At 36.9% G+C, this 19,651-nt stretch overlaps 3 protein-coding genes across 4 annotated transcripts; 1 reads left to right on the top strand and 2 right to left on the bottom strand.

Annotated features, from left to right (window-relative positions):
* Nucleotides 1-7,431: 7,431 nt before the first annotated feature.
* Nucleotides 7,432-11,170, bottom strand: isca2 (iron-sulfur cluster assembly 2). 2 transcript variants are annotated; one of them, XM_088647989.1, is made up of 4 exons: nt 11,018-11,170; nt 9,675-9,864; nt 8,842-8,957; nt 7,432-8,312 (listed from the first exon to the last, which is right to left on the bottom strand). In XM_088647989.1, the coding sequence occupies exons 1-4, from the start codon at nt 11,068-11,070 to the stop codon at nt 8,138-8,140; spliced, it is 534 nt and encodes a 177-aa protein (XP_088504115.1). In that variant the 5' UTR covers nt 11,071-11,170; the 3' UTR covers nt 7,432-8,137. The 2 variants fall into 2 exon arrangements, with proteins under 2 accessions (XP_088504115.1, XP_088504116.1); XM_088647990.1 differs by having other exon boundaries at nt 9,675-9,840; nt 11,018-11,130.
* Nucleotides 11,171-11,260: 90 nt separating this feature from the next.
* On the top strand, nt 11,261-15,058 carry LOC148653235 (NPC intracellular cholesterol transporter 2-like). Its single transcript, XM_088647991.1, has 5 exons — nt 11,261-11,480; nt 11,634-11,727; nt 12,179-12,286; nt 12,513-12,685; nt 13,977-15,058. Exons 2-5 carry the CDS (start codon nt 11,646-11,648, stop codon nt 14,061-14,063), a joined length of 450 nt encoding a protein of 149 aa, XP_088504117.1. The 5' UTR covers nt 11,261-11,480; nt 11,634-11,645; the 3' UTR covers nt 14,064-15,058.
* On the bottom strand, nt 14,338-19,623 carry gskip (gsk3b interacting protein). Its single transcript, XM_088647992.1, has 4 exons — nt 19,605-19,623; nt 19,025-19,090; nt 18,273-18,515; nt 14,338-17,943 (listed from the first exon to the last, which is right to left on the bottom strand). Exons 2-4 carry the CDS (start codon nt 19,061-19,063, stop codon nt 17,785-17,787), a joined length of 441 nt encoding a protein of 146 aa, XP_088504118.1. The 5' UTR covers nt 19,064-19,090; nt 19,605-19,623; the 3' UTR covers nt 14,338-17,784.
* Nucleotides 19,624-19,651: the final 28 nt, after the last annotated feature.

Here is a 19,651-nt window from a genome sequence, read left to right as displayed (position 1 = left end):
GTTTGAATATCTGAGTATCCCTTACCAGCAGAACTTACCTCAATGTTACAGTATTTACCAAAGTGATTTGCCTGAGGACAGCCAACCAACAATGTGAGGATAATTCATAGTTTTAGGTAGTTAGGTAGTTTCTTTCAGTAACCTGACACCTATTCTGTATAATGTGCCAGGCCCACTACAACCCAGCTCAGAACCTCAAGCTGTGATGGCACAGAGCCAGCCTCTAACCTCTTAGATGAGCCAATAACTGTAGCTGTTCCCTTGGAAGAGCACTGATAGTAGAAGACTGCACTGCTCCTTAGTTGTTTTTAGCAATAATGCTTAGAACAGCCAGAGTACAAAACCTCATTTCTGAACCTCCAAATTGAAGTTTACAACTGGCGAGAGGCCAACAAATTTTTTGATGACTTCAGCTCCTTCTAGATAACACTGGGTCCCATGCAGTGTCCTGCAGCATACAAGACAGAAAACGACTAGAAAGGGTATTCAATGAAAAGGTATTTAATTGAAAATAGACACTTATAAATGACTTTCACTTTTTAAAGGATATATCATGTTTTTGTTTTAAGCTTCATATGTTACAAAATGATAATTGATATTGACAGGAGGATGCTTGAGGCCCAGTTTTGTAGTGAATATACAGCACATGTAGGAGAAAACCTGAGCTTTATTTACTTGCCATAACGGACACATCACCAGGATGTGGTCCATGTGTTACTCCCTGAAGAAATGATGCAACAGATGTTAATCTGGAGTCTTGGACTTTAACCAGACAATAGAAACTTGGAGCACTGCCTAAGTACACTCATTCCAGTGCCAACAACAGCAAAATGCATTACTCATGACAGGACGAGATGTATCACTGTGTATTAGCCAACAATTATACATGTTTTTTCTGCATTTAGGAAGGGTTTAAGTGATTCCCGTGTACTTCTTGAACTCTGTGCTCTTTCTCCCCATCGGTTTTATTTCCCTCTGTGTCAAGGCTGGGAGAGTAAGGATGCCTTTGAGAATCACACAGTGACATTTAGGAGAGCAGGAAACAAGACAGAAAGAAATGTAAAGGCAAAATGCAAATAGGGTAAACTTGCTTTTAATGAACACATTTTCAATTTTTTAGTTCCAGAGTGAGTTAGGTTAGATTTATGCCATTAGCCATTAATCAAGCAAGAATCAATATTATTAAAATATTTTTATAACGTATGTGACGATGTAAGAAAACTAAATGAGCCAGATATAGTGGGGTTTTTTTTTGTTAATGCTAATGTTCTCTTTTTCCTTTCCTTATTCTTGCCAGACAGTACGTCTCAGGTTTTCACAAGTAAATGACGGTTTGTGATAATCCCTAAAAAGACATGGAGGTCTTTTGAAGATGTCTTGCTAGGATTGCTCACCTTGCTGTAAGCTAAAACAGGCTGACTTGTTGAACGTGAGAACGAGCAGATAATGTCATTTTGCCCTGGAAGGTGGCACCTCACTGGAGCAATCACTAAGCTGAGTAGATAGGGCAGATAAAGTGTGCTTCACTGCAGTGAATCCCATTCATCTTTTCAGACAAATCAAAATGATTTGGAGGCTGCTTTGCAAAACAAAGCTGTAGCTGGTAACAGGAGAGAAGAGTTTCAAAATGCAGGTTTCGTTTAACGGTAAGAATTGATTTGATCCCTCAAAGCCCTTTCAGAATAATTTACATTTCTAACTTTTTTTAGGTTGGGAACAGTTACAGTACCTGCTGTTATTCTGTTTAGGGCTACGCTCTAAAAGCACTTACATTAGATGTAAATTTGAAATAAAATTAATAAGCTGCCACAATTGCAAGTATAACAGGGAATTGCTCATATGAATGTAGGAATCTCATCACACTGATGACAATCACTGTACTGAATTCACTGGACGCTCTCAAACTTATTATCTTCCCTCTCAGACAGGAAAGAAATTGTCATTTTGTTGTAATCCACTTAAAAGCAGGAAGCACACGCAACGAGGAAACGTGATCCTCACAAAAAAACAGCTTCCATTTCATTTTGTCTGCCCTCTTAAAGATTTTTAAATGTGTTGTTGCATTTTAGTAGTGCTACTGGAATATTTATAATAGATGTTGAACAAAAAAGAGACATTCTGAAACTCTTTCTCTCAAAACTTTATCATATTTTGTCAGTTTTGTCGTGTCCCCCCCTTTTTAAATTCGGAAAATATGTGAAGGACAATTTGGTAAGTAGTTATGCTACCTTAAAACTGAAGAAGATGCGTTTTGTTCATCCCATGGAATATCTCTGTCCCTTGACTCTTTTTAAAAATACCTCACCACTCACTCTCCAAATTCCACAATATTATTTGTAGATAGTCCCAATTGGGATATAGAATCCACATAAATATCTTGAGTTAGCAGGCAGGCATAAAATTCAGATCAAAAGTAAATTAGCTGTCATCCCTGCTGAGCCCTAAATGACAGAATACCTTAAACATGCATTCAGAGATCTTCCTCAGTCTTTAAATCCATTCATGGAACCTAGTTTTCTGGGTATACACTGCCTCTGTGTGGATGGTAGTGGTGTAATTATGATGTTAAAGAACAGATTAATCTCATTAATCCCCAACAGTTGAAGAAACGAACACTCAACGGAATTTAAAGTAATCTGCATGCTCAATAAAATTTTGATCTTTAACTGGACTGTTGAGGCCAAATTAAAATATATATTTTTTCGGTGACTTGAAATGAAGTGCGAAACAGTACATGAAGATTTCTCACAATGGAGGAATTACGCTGTCGACAAGGTAATTATTTTTTTTTATTGTAGAGTCAAATGGATATAAAAGGCTCTCATCTCACTAACATGCCAGGGAAATTATTTCTGTCAGACTGAAATCTGTAGATGACTTTCATCTGTCTACCTCCCTGGTTTCCATCACTGGAAAAAAAAAACAGAATTAGCTAACGTGTCATAGTGCTGACAACTCTACACTACTCTGCACACCCAGAATCCCTGCTTACTTTCTGTTTATCTGTGGCTGTGTGACTGGTTATTCCACTAGCTGATAAAATAACTATTTTTTCATGAATATCTACAGTAGGTGTAATGAATAGTATTAGGATGAGGTTTTTATATTTACCTTTGTTTTATAGTCTTTGATTGGGCTAAATGCCCAAAGACAAGCTTTAGAAAATGAGCCAACTTGTCAATTAAAAGTGCTGAATAGAAGAGTTTAGGGCAGATGGTGTTACGTTACAGACAATGATACACTGTTATAGAACTCAGAGCACTTTTGCAATTGTTTTAAAAACTCTTCAAGTTTTAATCTTTATTCTTTTTCTGGGGTAAGAACTCACACCAAATGCCTGAATTAAAAAAAAAATCGTATTCTTTCTGGAATTTATCTAAACTCAATATACTCTGCAGGGACAGCAAAAAGGCATGTCTTTTTTGATCCTGTGAATTTTAAGCAAAATTACATGCATGTGTTGTAAGTTAACATGTCTCATAAAATGAACACTCCTAAAGTAAAGGCTATCTCACACAGCAATATAGAAGAAAGCAACTGATCTAATTTATTGCTTTACAGAGGTTTGCAAGCACAATACACAAGTAACATGACCTGTTTGTAATTCTGGAACAAATATTTATTTCTATGATAGATAAATGCATCTTGTTTTGTTGTAGTTTCTTTTTCTTTCACTTAAACACAATATTATTACGGACAACGCAGCAAATGATAAAAGAGTCTGTATACGGAAGCGGGTTAAGTAAAAAAATGAATTGTTAATGATATAATGGAAAACTAAAGATAATGAGAAAAAGTACTTAATTTTTTTAATGAAAATATATATGTATTCTGGAGAGATTGCCTGCTGTCAGCTGACACTGCACTGTCTTGTCTAACCTTTAGCTTTCTAAAATTCAAGTGACATTTTAGTGCGTATCGAAAAGATTGTGCTCTGTAGATACATGGAACTGTCTGATACACTAATGCATGTGTTGACTTCCCATCTCACAAAGGGAAGGACTGGTAATTAAATTCAACGAAAGAGGTCAGTGTTAATGGGAGTGCAGAGACACTTCCAGTACTAATTACGAATAGGAAATTAACCTACAAGGAATGTGAGCGTAAATTGAACAAACGTTTAGTCTTGCTTTCCATAGCTCAAGACTCCTTTTTGACATTCAGAGCCAGTAAAGGAAAGGCAGATCCAGTCTGTCTGTTTCAGTTGAGGTAAAGATGATCACTACTCAGATCACTGGAGAAATGAGAGGGCACTCAGCCACCTACTTAATTTTTTGCTAGCAGCTAATTGATTCATGGATCTCATTTTAATGTTTATTTAAGAAAACCAGGGTACCAGCTATCAGTCTATTACATATGTCGTTAACACTTTTTGTAAAGTCTCTTCATGCTGCGGTATTGAAGCAATGGTGTGGATTGGGATCATAAATCTGACTTCTTGTTCAAATATCACCACATGTGCTATCCAAATAATAAAGAATTACTAATAAGAAAACATAGGCTTTGTGGAGACTTCTACGATGTACAAGAGCCTTTTATTTTTTCTTTCTTTAAAGCTGCATTGCCAGTGCCTTTTATATTTCACTTGTTTAGTTATAGCTAAAAACCAAAACTTGTGATTCCTTGTATTACAAGTGGAAAGCTGTATTATTAATACCAACTACTACATTTTAATTGCGTAATCTGATTGTATGAAACTTTGCATAGTTGCCCACACAATTGCATTAATCTAATTCTTTCCATTTCAAGCACTGCCAAGCAGAACAAAATAAAATGGAAGTACAATAATGTTCTTTATATCAGTTGGTCACATGGTTCAATGTATGTCCTTACAAGCTTTGTGTCCTGTACTTTTTTTTTAATCTGTGACCTTCAATTTCATCATCTCAGTTTGCTGTTGACTATAAAATTGGTGCATTTGTAAAACACAAAACTTTCACTTAATGAGTGCTTTCAGTTATTTTCTGATGAAGCAGACGTGAGAGGCAAGTTGAATACATTGACATTTAATTAGCAATCCATGCATAGTGGCAAGTCAATTATTGTGATTTCTTAGACTAATTGGCTGATACATTGTGATGCAGAATCTAATTGCAGAAGGGGTGAGTTATTTTAAATCTAAATTTTCATATCTATTTTTAATGTGCTTTATAGGCTAGCTTTAAGCCAGGTTAAATCTCCTATGTGTTGATGATGTCTGTTAGGTCAAGTAAAATTGGGATTTGGGCTTTTACCATCTTATAAAGAGCTCCTTTACTTTGGCTGTGATAAAACTATCTTGTGTTTAATAAAATAAAAAGTAACATCTGCATATTTTTAGCCAGTTTAATCATTGCAGGCTGAGCTGTAGAAAGCAATGCCACTGTGAATTTAAAATCTAAACTGAAAGGTGTTTGAGGATGTTTCCAGACACTTTCTTGAAATGTTTTGCACTCTGGTTTTGATATGCTGCTGTGCACATATTGCTTCCAGGCTTGTTCTTCCAGCACTGCAGCAGTCTCTGCCTGTATTTAAAAGGTTGGCAGGGATAGCACCGCTCTGTGAAAATCAATATGGTGGGTCTGTCTTCCAAGGTGTTGTGCTTTGCTGCTTGGCTCGTGTTTCACCACCCCAACAATGACAAAGTGTGGAGGAAAGGTGGTGATGGGGGGTAAGGGGGGAGGTCTGGCACCTGCAAACAAAATCTATTCCACCCATGCGTGCACGACGTCATGTGAGCATTTCCTCATCGTTCCTGGCAGGCGACGGAATGGTGTCAAAGGCAAGTCTGTCCTGGATGCAGATCTGTCGCGGAGACTAAATTAATTTAGTAGATCTGGTGGGTGGAGGGAGCATCTGGAACGCTGCAGTAGCATTTGCATGACATCAAATTAAAAGAACCGCAATTTAGCCCCCCAGTAATTCAATACTGTGCACACAATTGTGTGCCCATCAAAAGGTAGTCTGTAAGGTTTGTATTTTATATCAATTTTTTACCTGTGTGTGCTCACTCTTTTGAATATATAGCAATTACTTTCCTAAGTTGGGGTTTATACTAGTTAAGCATCAAAATGCACTAGAGTACTCTCAAACTGTTAAATGAAAAGTATAACATTAAGAATTTGTGTCATGAATTTGGTTCTCGCTATTAGTTATTGCCATAGTATATCGGCAACAGAAGAAGCTAAACATTTTTCTAAACCAATGTTTATGATTTCTGGTTTTATTTCTGCACTTCTTCGAAGCAGACAAAAAATGAATACTATTCAATTAGCATTTCTAAGGAGTCTTAATCACAGTGCAGAAGTTTTGCTGCACTAATCAAGACCGACATCAGACTCTGAAGCAGCAAATTGGTTGTGCTATTGTCAAATAAGCTGTCAGCGCCGGTAATTGAAAACCACACAAATATCCTCAATAACAGGCAAGATTTCGTTTCAAGAATTATCCTTCGCTTCTGTCATAGGGGAGGGTTGAAAAAGCAATTATAGTTGTGCCAAGTCATTTGAAAATATCCTGATAATTACAGGAACCTCATTTCTCTCCTATAGAAACACCAATTTCATTAATAGAATTTTTTGCACCACTGAATATTCAAACAGGGAAGTCTGCAATAAACTAAGCTCACCTAAACTTCACAATCTAAGGCATTGTGTCCTTATCTGCTCAATATCTCAATACTCCAATGTAATGAAACTTCACATTGCCAAAAAATAAAATATGATTTAATCAAAATGAATCTAATTGAATTGTAAACTCAATCATTCTTATTATAACCACCCTTCTCTATTAACTGTACCTCTCTGTTGCAGTATCCGATATCATCAGGAACTGATATCAACATTGCCTGTTGTCTGTCTTTTCTTATACCATTGTACTGTTGTTTTTTTGAACTACTTACCATCTGAGAGCTAGCCATATAGCATTTCGTTATACCATATACCTGTGTATGAGTATAATGACAATAAACTTGAACTTGTGATCAGCTGCTGTTTAAAATACAACATCGCCCTCGTGTGGAAATATAATCTCAAAACAAGCATTTTTCTTAGTTGCAACAACTGTCAATAACCAACTGCAATCATCTCTATGCCGCAGGGAAATGTGGCCCAATATTTAGAAAGTATTAAAGTATATTTTTTTCCTGTTGTGTTTTACCTTTTACAGCTATACGTATATAGTTTCCTTCCGTAAGAAAAAAAGGAGTAAAAATGGGCAAAATTAAAATCAAGGATTTTGAATGCTAGATGCAAGGAACAGACAAAGACACCAATTAAAAAAAAAAAGGTTTTCTGAAGAATGTGCTCAGGGTAGCCGATTCTCTGATAGACTTGGGGATAGAATTCCAGAGCTTTTGGAAGTAGATTTAGAAGTAGGAAGTAAATGTCAAACTGAAACTTTCCATATTTTCTCTGTTCTTTTTTAATTTTAGAGCAAAACACAAAACAGATTATATATATGTTTCTTTATTTTTGAAAATAAAAACTATTTACATCAATCCATATTCCCTATTAAGGGATGTATTTATAGGATTTTTATTACACATTTTGGCTGTGTTTTTTAAATTCAACATTACAGTTGAGAAAATAAAGTAATCAACTCATAATACAAAACATCCTTTAAATGTTACATTATAATCTTATTTGCTAAGATCTTTGCACATGCTGTATTTCAGCCCTAACCCACTAAGCATTGTAAAGAGAAGGAAAACTACTTCAAACTTCCAAGGTTCACTACAGATTGCTCTGATTACTTCAGAACTGTTCTGATCCCCCATTCTTAATGGAAATTATCTTAGCCATTGCATCTTGGAACAAAAAACAAAGTCCTGAAACATCAGAATGAATTAATCAATCACACCATTAAACAAGTAGTGAAACACAATGTGTCTGTTAAATATACAGACAATGTAACCCTTTCCATAATATTTTTCTTACACCTGGAATCGTCTTCCAGTAGGAGATACGAACAATAATTGCTTTCACAGTTCAAGTTTCACGGCGCTGAATTTTGCAAAACAAAAAAGGCTACAGAGCCTCTGGGTACTTTGACACCACTGTAAATATCCACTGAAATGATGGGCTTCTTGAATTGCCCTGTGACAAAGGCAACAGATAACACCACAAAAGGAGCTCGGAAGCTGCCCCAGCGGCCTTGCTCAGACCTTGATGGAGAAGGACGTGCCACAGGAGCAGCCGTGCTCAGCCTGCGGGTTATTTACCACCTGGAAGGAGGAGCGGATCAGCTCCTCGCTGAAATCCAGTGTCGCTCCCTTAATAAACTCCAGACTGTCCTGGTCAACGACGACCTCCACACCCCTCTTTTCAAACACTCTGAAAACCAGAAGAGACAAGGAGTTCGTAGGATCACTTAGGAAGTAGGATCACTTTATTGGCCACATACAATTTCTTGCATTAGGAACTTGTCTTTTCGCATACCCCTGGTTGCTCTCCATGAGACACACAGACAAGGGGAGAAGCTGGGTGTCAGAGCGCAGGATCAGCCATTTATACAGCGCCCCTGCAGCAGTTGGGGTTAAGGGCCTTGCTCAGGGGCCCAATGGAGTAGGATTCCTCTGCCAGTCGCAGGATACGAACCGGCAACCTTCCAGCCACCGGCGCAGATCCTGAGCCACATTGATCGATGGCAATGCAGGTTTTTTTTTACGAATGAATCATATACCTTTCAAACATTTAGAAAAGCTCATGAAACGGTTTTAACAAATGCACAACAGAAGAAAGAATGCAAACTTGGGCAGAGATCTGGCCAGGTGTATTAACACCTACAGACATTACTGAATATGCTTAGTGGAAGAACACAAAGGAGAACGGGTGATGGAACTGGGCAAGAGCTCATCATTACCTGTCTTCTTTGTTCTTCACACTGTCCACAGAAAATTTATACTGAAATCCAGAGCAGCCTCCACCTTCCACTTGCACCCGCAGAAATTCTCCCTTCTGCATTATTTCACTTAGCCTCTGAAGAAACACAGGTTGTTTCCATCAAATACACACGCATTACAGCAAGACAAATTAACACTATCATCTTAAACCACTAAAAATATTCTACAGAATAAAACTGTCTGCTTGGTTTGATGATGAGGGTAGCTTATTTTTAATTTTTGCCCAAGTTTATTGCATGTTGCACTTTTGAACCTCTGATTCTTTTTAAACATGAACTGTTTGCACCACCATCTGACAATGAAAAAGATCAAAGGCTAGTCATACCGATTTACATTTCAATGTGTGGTTTAGTGGTTTTCCTTTGTTTTCTGTTAATTAATGTTTCACAGTTTTCAGTCATGAATTTGTAATGAAAGCTTATTTTTGTTTCCCTATTACATGCATTTGTCACTGTAGGTGGCAAATATTCCGTCAGCAGGGGAATTAAGTTCTTGTAAATATAAAAATCTCTCACACTGCTGTAGGAATGACAACCTTTTTCCACCACACCTACAAAACATACAAAGGAAAAAGTTTGTCATTACTGGATGTTTCTTGTGCTGTTCAAGGAGATGGCACAATGATGGAGATTTTATATTTAATCCTCTTATGACTAGTCATGACTAATCATATGACCACAGACATATGATTTTTATGAATAGTAAAGGAAGGACTATTTGTGAAGCACTGGCACTATACTACAAACATCATTCTGCCTGTTTATTTCAATTAGAAATGAAGCATTGTCTTCACCTTTACACACGTATCGCTAAGGAAGATCTGATCCTGAAAAGAGTCCATTTCTGTTGGTCTCTGCTGGGTTGAAGAGCTGTTCCATCGTATAGGCCAGGTGGAAGCCACAGACAGACACTGTCTCACAGGCCCCAGAGAGCTCTGCAGCCATAACTGCTGGCTAGACCTGCAAAAGATCACAGCAGACACCCTGCAAAGCGAGTAAACACACACTTAATAACACTGGAAAAAAAAGTGTCAGCTGATTTAACCTGGTCTGTCCTCAGACAAAGCCGATAAGATGATATGCTATCACCTGATGGAACCTGCTGAGTTATACAACTATGAAATACCTTGGATTTGCTCATCTGCACACAAAGGATAAAATAATAAAACCAAACATTTCAGGAAAAAAAGACAGGAATTGCTTGCTTGAACAGTTTTAGCAGAGAGGGATTGCTTAAAAGTATGATATAGAGGATATCCCCACTGTATTATTATACAGAGTATCAGACGGCAGCACTGCCACATTATTGCCTGATCTCAGGAGGTAAGCAAGGTGGCAGCAGCACGTGTCCTGGGATAAGAAACCAGTGGGAAAAACCAGGGCACTGCTGTAAGTGACACCAGTGGACCTCTTAATAGGTGGCCCTCTTTCCCCCAGAACAGAATGACAAACCAATGAACCAGTTTGGTGACTGCATGTGGGAAGAAGGTGACATTAAACTGAGGTAGGAATGTGAACCCTGATGTCCTAGTGAAAGTCTACTTTGCATTATGGGCTGCTGCACTTTAATGGTGGACATATACTATATGAGTGACACTTTCCTCACCATGTTATGGGGTGTTTTATAGGACACTGTAGCTCTAATTAAGTGACTGTTCTAAATAAATCTGCAGAAGACCTTAAGAACAATGATATAAACGTCGAAGAAGATAATAAGGTTGATTGTTTAATTGACTTTCAGTAAAAACAAGAAGACTATGGACTCTAGAAATGGACTTAGAGATCCCATATCTAAAAGACGTTCAGTAGGCGGGGAAAATCTGTTGTCACTGTTATTTGTTTTCCACGTTCAGCTAGTTAATGCCCGATCAATGTTATATCTGCAATAATAAGTAACATATGTTAATTTATACATGTTTGGTAAATTTTAACTGAAAACATTAACAAATGTGGGAGAGAGTTTCATTTAATTAAAGTTTTGTCTCCGTAACTTTCAAGTCGATGACCCCCCAAGGCAAGATTTTGAATAACAAACGATCGTTTAATTTTGAACCAATAACCTCTGATTAAAATGCAAATGCCATTACTGTGCTTTGCTACGTGAAATATAAAAAGATCGGATGCCTGGTAGACCTACCTTACTAAACTCTTAGCAAGTGTCCTAGCCCCGTAGATAGCCGTCACCAACATCACTGCAGTCTTCCATAACAAAAAGATCCCGCCTCTCACGTGAAGGTCCAAACAAACGTAGAAAGATTATTGGTTAATGTGGGTGTCTATCGAAGAACTATGTCCACGGTAGCCCAATCACTGTAGTAAAGGAAGTGAAAGGTGATTGGTTTAGATGGGGGTAGCTCGATGACGTAGTGACGCCTGATATATCACGTGATGAGGAAATTGTTCCTCTGCTCACAGTTTAAGGGTAGTGCTCTTATATTCTTTGGAAGTGGTGTTGCCTAATACAAAGCGGTAGTACATTTCATGTGTTGAGTTGATAAATTTGAGTCAAGTTACATAACTTTTGGGGAATCGACGGAGAAAAGGGAACATCGCTCTGTTTAACTTTTACAAGCTTTTGACGAAATTGAAGTCTAGCGGTGGTGAGTGACGATTGTTCTTCAGGGTGGAGTTTTCTAAAGTTTGACTCTAAAGTTATATAAAGTTCTGAGAGTTGTACATTTCTCGGAAATTTATTTTTCCGGCATTGTCATGAAACCACTTTTTCATCTCTTTTTAAAAAATATGTTTTTCAGGGCGGACTAGAAATGGAGTACCGTGTTGCTGCACTCCTCTTTGTTTCTCTATTTGCTTTCACAGCAGCCGAACCTGTTACATTTATTGATTGTGGTAAGTAACTTAGTGTTTCAAGCAGTCATTGCTTATTCTTGGTTGTGAGAATTTTCTAGTTTGTGTTGATTGTATTGGAACTGGCTTTCTGCTTCTAGAAAGCCTGTTCCAGAATGTGAGTAATTCGTGATGTGGACAGAGTCACAGAAGTGACTTCTGTACAGGTATATTGCGAAACTTCAGACCATGCGAGATACCAGACACATCAGTCACGAGTTTCTGCTCCGAATAACTTCCTTTATTTATGCTTTACTGGTGTTCGTGTTAGATTGCACATTGTGCTGATATTTGCAGTTTTGTACTTTCTATAAAGCCTTTTCTTTTTGCAAAAAAAGTGTATAACCATATTTTAACAGATGATTGTTTTCCATTCCAGCTAACTTAGTCACAAGTTCACTTAAAACAACAAGTTCTAAAATAATAAAATTGTACATTTTAAAATTTCTTACAGGATCCAAGGAGGGGAAGATATTGACCATTGAAGTCAATCCTTGTCCAAAGCAGCCTTGTGAACTTAAGAAAGGACAGTCTTATTCTGTCAATGTGACCTTCAACAGTGGTAAGCCGCTCTGTTTCATAGGGCAGTGACTTATGTTACTGCACTGTAACATTTTATGTTGATTTATGCTTTGTTCTCTTATAGATTTAGTTTTTTTGGTTATGGAATAATGTGGACAAACTAAATATCAGTAACACAGATCAATTAAACTTTGGGTCCTCCTTCCAGAAAGCAGACATGCAGAAAACGCAGGTGTTTTTATGTTTGATTTTGTGCAATTCTGCAGAGACTGAAAGCAAGACCAGCAAGGCTGTGGTGCATGGAGTCGTCGCTGGTCTTCCTGTTCCCTTTCCAATTCCCAATGATGACGGCTGCAAATCGGGAATCGAGTGCCCTATTCAGAAGCAGAAAACCTACAGCTATGTGAACCAGCTGCCTGTAAAAGCTGAATACCCTTGTGTAAGTGCTCTACTGTGGTCAAAAAACCTTGTCTTGGAATATAGGGTGATTGGTGGGGGAGGGATTGGGGGTCAAGTCAAATAGGAGCAGGACTCCTATTTTTTTTTCTTTCCTATTAAATTATACTTTTAGATTGTGGTGTTTTGAACGCCACTAACTAAAAGCTGCACTACCTCTTTTGAGCCTGCTTGTTCTAAAAATTAGTCTAACTTCTTATTCGGAATATATCCTAGAATTTAAAAGGAAAAGACAGGCCTTGTATCCTTTTCTGCTTGCCTTCAAACATCACCAGCTGTTCTTGTAGTAATGTACTACCTGCCACTAGGTCAGCGGTTTTCTGTACGCTGATAGAAGGGATGTTTAATACTAGCACTCTAAATTTCTACAATTCATCATCTCTTACGTTTGGTTAAGAACATCACAAGTTCCCCCCCCCCCCCTCACTACAATTCATATCAGAAATCAGATTGTACCTTGTATTCAATTCTGAGCCCAGCTCATGTATAGTGTAACTCACATTGTAGAGTTTCATGTTTTATATTCAGAGATCATTAATCAAATAAAACCCACATGCTCCTTTGATCCTGTTCTTTGTTAAATTTTAGCAGTATTCTTACCCATTATTATGCATATCAATAATTATGTGCTTTTAATTTTGTGGTTTCAGCTTCTGTTTTTCCTCTGCTAATATAGTAGAATTGGCACTCCAACCTACTGGATAATTGCCAGTCTGTATGTGACTTTCCAGGTTTTGGCATGAGTTGTTGCTGTTAAGCTACTTTATCTGCAAATAAACTGAATAAATTAATTCAGTCTGGGTTCAGATCAACACACAGTGCTGAACCATGACTTGATAGAGTTAGTAATGATTTACTGAGAACTTAAGTTTTCTTTATCCACTCTTGTCCTGCTGGACATTAGTGTAGCCTTTGATACTTTTGATCATAGTGCATGATCATCCATTCTTGCTAAACGTATTATGGAGAGTTGTCATTTTTCTATTGCATAAGATTCAGACAGTTTGTGCAATATGGGTATTTTATATCCTCAATAAAGTTGGTTTCATTAGGCATCCTGGAGGGCTTTTCTTGGTTTTCTTGTTTTATCACACTAATGGATCAGATTTTTGTAGGTGTGGTATCCGTTTTTGTAGTATTTATATTGTTTTTTTAACCTTAACTGAAAAGAAGGTTGTACAGCTAAGGTCATGCAAAAAGTAGTTGTGCATTTAATACTAATATGATCTGTTTTAACTTGTCTAAAACCTGATGAATTCTTTGTTTTATTTCAGATAAAACTGGTTGTGGAATGGGAGCTGAGAGATGATGGTAATAATGACCTCTTTTGTGTCAAATTCCCAGTGCAAATCACAAGTTAAGGCAGAGTGGAAAACGTTGTTTGCAAAAAATGCATTCTGAAGAGGAATTTGCAAGTAGCAAGACACAGAGGTCAGGACAAGGAATAATCAAATGATGAATCAGTGGATTAATACATTTTAATGTTTATATCAGTTTTAATTTGGCTGATATATAAAACATCCTTGGCTTTTAATGTAAAAATACCTGAGAGAATGTTGAATAATTTATTCAGAATCTCGGTATTAAAATGTAGATTTTGAAAGGGTCCTCTACAACAATGGTAAAATATTTTCACAGACTTTTTTTAACTTGTTTTTATTTGAGGAATTGCCAAATATTACCTTAACAATGTAATGTTCTTTTCAGAGAACACAGGATAATGTTATATATCTTTTGGGGGGGACATTTTCCTTCATCTTCTTTTAAAGAGTATTCAGAAACTGTTATATTTTTAGTTTGAGATGCTGGAATTCAATTTTATTTGTACTATCGCACCCTAATTATTTATCAGTCCCTTAAACTATTTTAAGTGATTTTTCTTTAGCTGCTGTGTAAACTAACAATTTTCATATGAAGTTAACATTTTCTATAATTATTTTATTGTGTAACCTAACTTGTTTGGTGTATGGCTATGATGTTCAGTTCAAGCTTTCTGTGATTTAAAAGTTATTTTGTAGTTTTCAATATTTTTACACAAATTTTACACTTTGTATAAACTGAAACTTTGGTATGTAACAATTTAAAATGGAAGTGTTCTGAGTCTCAGCATGTTTGAACAAGATAGTTGAACAGTTAGATCATGTTATGTGCATCTCCTTTCATTGTTGCCTTTTCTGTTTATCTGGTCACTTATCATGTTTTCTGTGGATTTAAGTCAGATAAGAATCTAGCACAGTAGGTGTAGCCCACTTCATCACTGGACAACAAAATGTATCTGAATTAAACAAAGGTTTACATGAATTTGTTACAGTAATACCATTCCCACCTGTCTTAAATAAAAAGTAAATTGTTGCAAGAGATTCTTGGATCAATTAACTACCGAATTGGCTAAATGGCCACATTGTTTGTCTACTTTCTTATGTTATTTGCATCTTGTTAAAATGAATGTGTATGCACTGTGAAAAAGTAACCTCTTTTGGTGTGTAGAGCTTGCTTAGTTAACAACCAGAGGGTTTAGAAGTAAATTATAGGACTGGACTGAATAAGGTAATGAAGGTTTACATTTTAGATATATGATGAGGTTAATCTGTAGAGATTCCAGAGTAAGGTAAGGTCCTCTTTCTGCCTTTTTATATTATCAATTACTTGGTTGATTTCTCCTGTTGGATGGATGTTTGCCAGTTATGCCTTCCGGCATGTAGGGCAGCAACATCCTGTTGCTGTTTCCGTGACATTCGTTTTTTTACGGGACCAGGGCTGTTAGCCTTGTGCCCAACCTCCAACATGGAGGACCTGGCGCCCGACGTGGGACACAAACCCACTCCCCTGAGATTGAGTCTCGTGCTCTACCAACAGAGCTAGTCGGGGCTGTTTCTCCTGTTATTGACGTTTATTTCATATTAATGGAGAACAAAAGATGAGTATTTTTCCAAAACTTGCATGTTTCTACAAATACGCTTGTAAAACAGTTTAGAACAAAGTCATTGTAGTTGAAAATATATCTTTGTAGATTAGTTATCTTTAATCAGATGATGCCAAAGTAAATCACTTAGTGGCCACAGACAAAACAAATTATTAAAAGTCTAAATTGTTTTCAAACAGAATTCCAGACAATATGATTTTTATGTGAAGTAAACCATTGCACACTGGTTACTTAAGTACAAATTATAGTTTAAATTCTGTCAAATGTATATTAAGTGTTACATTTCTGATCTGAAGACCATCTGTATTGTTTTATATTTCTATAGATTCTGAGCTAGTTGACAAAGTCAGTTAAGCATCAACATTTGTCTTGAAATAGTTCTAAAATGTTTTTGACACATGAAAATTGGTATAATGTGTACATTATTAACCACTACCTAGTGAAGAAATTACCCATGTAACATGACAGACAAGCATACTATTATACACATAAGCCACTGCACCATATTGTAATGTATTACTCTGCAGCAATATGAAGATTTGAAGACAGCGCTAGGACTACAACATATTATCCAGAAGGAAATGGAACAAAACTGCAAAACCAACAACGTCTAAATCTATTATAAGGTATGTGAACAAAAAACTGAAAGTAGTATTTGTTCACTTCTTAAGAGTACATTGTTACCCAGGCATGTATGCTCATCGAATGTCAAAAAAAACAATTTGTGCAAAAGCTACTTCCCATCAGAGAATTTAGCAACTTATTTAGTACACGGTATGTACTACAATGCAGAATAAATGCTCATTTTTCTTTTGTGCACTGTTTGTAGAACATAATTAATAACCTTCTCCAGTTGTAATTTCAATACTAAGGCTTGCTTATTCATTTTATAGACTTTTCTGACTTTTACATGTTGGAATCGTAGTGGTTTTGCTAATTCAAAAAATTTATTGTAACACCCCTCACTCCAATCCAGACTCCATTAAAAAACCAAAAAATGTAATATGACATGCCCAGGAAAATCCAAATTTAACACGTTACCTTTGTCAAAGAGATTTTTGTGTAGCTCAAATACTACTCTCAGAAAATAGCTTTTTTTTCTTCTTGAAATCACCATTTTTAAGATTAAAGGGTCTAAAACAATATGACAGTCATCCCTCAAGTATTAATTCAACTCATATGGACGCAATATCCAAACACTATGCTGCCTTCAAAGACTGGAGATGATGGATTTACTGTGTTTATGGGTAAAGATCACAAAATATGAAATGGCAGTGACTGGTCATTCAAACAGTCTACATGACTTCCATAATCTTTAACAAATATCTATGAAACGCCACACTTAACATTACATATGTTTGCTTATCTTTCATTCTCCATAACAGCTCATTTTGACTAAATTATAAATTGCCATGGAAATAAGGGAAAAGACTATTTTACAGTTAATAATCAAATATTTAAATGTGACTAAAGGCAACACCATGGTCAATTCTTAAGGCATCCATAAACTTCCAGTAGTTAATGTTTGGGGATAAAAACATTTCTTACAACCTCTGTCTCTTTGGCTGTTGCTAAATAGCAATATCTCGACCAACAAATACTGTATATTTTTTGTTCATGAAACAAGTTTCAGGTGATACAGGTAGATGATAAGCTCAAGGAGGAGAAAAATGTAGTTTAGTGCAATCTATAGTCTGCAAATAGGAATACATTAAGCAGGGTTGTTGCTTTTTATGTACTGTTATACATCTGTATACAAATTGTACATATAAAATAACTATCACTGAAACTGTACTGTGGTTACAAAAATCAACCGATTTGTACATTTTTTAAATAGTTTATATGCTTGCCTAAATGCTACCAGAATTAAAAAAATGGGTCAACTTAAAGGGACAATGAGAGTCTAACTTGTAATTAATTTTAAACTGGGTTTGACCTAATGGTGCACTCACAGGGAGCATTTTGGTTGCAATGGGCCTCTGACCCTTTCCTATGCACAAAACACAGATCAAGATATGTTAACATGTGGAAGCCAATTAGGCCTAGTATTGGCCTAGCTGAAAAAAAATCATTTATCAAGTTTAATGATTATAATGGTTGTGTTTGACCCTCAGCAGCAACCCTTGCTTAACTACAGTACTTTCACAGTGCTGGTGCTGTTACTGTCCATTTTGTTTCAGCCTCTCTAGTCTCTGCAGCAGGGCATTTCCAAAGGCTTCTCTGTAAGCAGGGCTGAGGGAGTCCAGCAGGGAATAAACAGTTTCATGGTACTGCGTCGTCACACTCTCATCCACATGGTCAAAGGCATACCCCACCACCTGCCAAAAGGACAACACATCATTGAGCTACTTTAGTAAACAACAAATGAGTTTCAACTCTGGGATTTCAAAACCACTGGTGAACATTCATTTTTTCATGCTGGAAATTATCTTTTGTAACTTTGCACCGACTACTGTAATCGTTTGGGGTAATGGTCTTTTTAACTGAACTACAAAACCTTCTAAAACTGGTTCGATCCTCTGAAACAAGTTGTGAAGAATCAAAATAAACGCACCTCATTCAAGGTTTTGTTTCTCGTAAGTTACAAGAACTTGAAGGGATTTGGATTTGGACTTGGCACTGGGAAGTCCCGTTTCACGCCTCTTACCCTCAGCCCTGCCTCTGTGAGCTCCAGGCAGTAGCGGTTGCCTTCTCTCGTCTGCACATTGATGTAAGCCACATCGACAGCGTTCTGCAGAACCTGAGAGACGGACATCGCGGATACGGCGAAGAGAACGTCGTTGACCACGGCTTCGGCTTCCTGTCTCATGTCCTTCACGTCTGCGAGCTCCCCGGTGTCTTCAAATGCCTCTCTACTCTGGCTGCCCGGGTTACAGTCTACTTCCATCCTCTAGAACACAGCAGTAAGAGCAACGGGGGTCTTTGACTAAATAAATTACAACGCATTAGCTAAAAGACAATGTGACCTAACCCACAAGTACAATATTAAAGTGATATTACATCTTAACATCTTTTATTCTATATCCCACTTCCTGAATTCACACTCAACCCATCATTCGAAAGCAACAATAAAATCCAAAGAAAATCTTTCTAGGGGTTTTCCCTTTTGGCTCAACACTCCCGAATTTCCATTTTCCCCCAAATATTGTCTCCAGTAAAGGAAAGACACCAGCCACTGCATCATAAATCTACATCAATGATGTGAAATTGCTTTTAATTGAACCGCATGCAACATCCGATAAGGATAAACAAATCCACGAATAGTCAACTTTATAAGGGAATATTCCTCCACGCCACGAACCCCTTGAAATCCTAAACACACTTTACTTACTCGACATTAAGTATTACAACACAAACGTTTTGTATTTAGGCGTTAAATATCTAGTTTTTACGACTCACCTCCTCCGAGGATAAATCTACACTATTCTTCCGGCTCATGCCGGGAATGACGTCATTTCTATGCGTCTGAAAAGTATAAACAATTTGAGTATACGCACGTCCTCCCCAAAGCATTACAAATAGAAGTTATTTTTTATTGATATGGTACAAGACTGCAGTTCATATTTATACTGTATGTATTTTCACTGTGTTATAGGCATGTTCATAACTTTTTTTCATCAGAGGTTGTTATTCGGGACATTTTACAATTGACATAAAAATGTGTAATGTAAGGCATTATATAGGAAGGAACTGTATCATGATCAAGGTTTCTTGGAGTAACATCAATAATATGTTTTTTTTTACGAAGACTATAATGAAAGGTGGGTTTCAGACTTTTCTTACTGAAGAACCCTCTTTCAAGTGATAATATTCAATAATAACGCCCGACTTAAACATTGAATCAAACTGAACTCTTCATAATAATTATTCAACATAAAACAATTAAGCAAAACAGCAGGCCAGCACATTAGCTAACCATAAACAATAAATGTTTTCTTTCAGGAAACGGGTGGGTGAGTTCTAACGGTTCAGATCTTACGATTATTAACTACCAAACGGGCGGTGTAATAGTTCTTGGACGTTTCA

The sequence above is a fragment of the Lepisosteus platostomus genome, chromosome 10 (genome assembly GCF_059453375.1).
Source record: "Lepisosteus platostomus isolate fLepPlt1 chromosome 10, fLepPlt1.hap1, whole genome shotgun sequence".
NCBI lineage: Eukaryota > Metazoa > Chordata > Actinopteri > Semionotiformes > Lepisosteidae > Lepisosteus > Lepisosteus platostomus.
This window is presented reverse-complemented; position numbering and strand designations above follow the sequence as displayed.

What these genes read in the sequence shown, in the direction of transcription:
- isca2 (XM_088647989.1), bottom strand. Translation starts at nt 11,070, where the DNA reads ATGTTGGTGACGGCTATCTACGGGGCTAGGACACTTGCTAAGAGTTTA. An exon ending in CTTGCTAAGAGTTTAGTAAG is followed by an intron (nt 9,865 to 11,017) that starts GTAGGTCTACCA and finishes CTCGCTTTGCAG; the next exon opens with GGTGTCTGCTGTGATCTTTT. An exon ending in GTGAAGAACAAAGAAGACAG is followed by an intron (nt 8,313 to 8,841) that starts GTAATGATGAGC and finishes TCTGGTTTTCAG; the next exon opens with AGTGTTTGAAAAGAGGGGTG.
- LOC148653235 (XM_088647991.1), top strand. Translation starts at nt 11,646, where the DNA reads ATGGAGTACCGTGTTGCTGCACTCCTCTTTGTTTCTCTATTTGCTTTC. An exon ending in CAATGTGACCTTCAACAGTG is followed by an intron (nt 12,287 to 12,512) that starts GTAAGCCGCTCT and finishes GCAATTCTGCAG; the next exon opens with AGACTGAAAGCAAGACCAGC. An exon ending in TAAAAGCTGAATACCCTTGT is followed by an intron (nt 12,686 to 13,976) that starts GTAAGTGCTCTA and finishes GTTTTATTTCAG; the next exon opens with ATAAAACTGGTTGTGGAATG.
- gskip (XM_088647992.1), bottom strand. Translation starts at nt 19,063, where the DNA reads ATGAGCCGGAAGAATAGTGTAGATTTATCCTCGGAGGAG. An exon ending in TAGATTTATCCTCGGAGGAG is followed by an intron (nt 18,516 to 19,024) that starts GTGAGTCGTAAA and finishes GCTGTGTTCTAG; the next exon opens with AGGATGGAAGTAGACTGTAA. An exon ending in TCACAGAGGCAGGGCTGAGG is followed by an intron (nt 17,944 to 18,272) that starts GTAAGAGGCGTG and finishes TCCTTTTGGCAG; the next exon opens with GTGGTGGGGTATGCCTTTGA.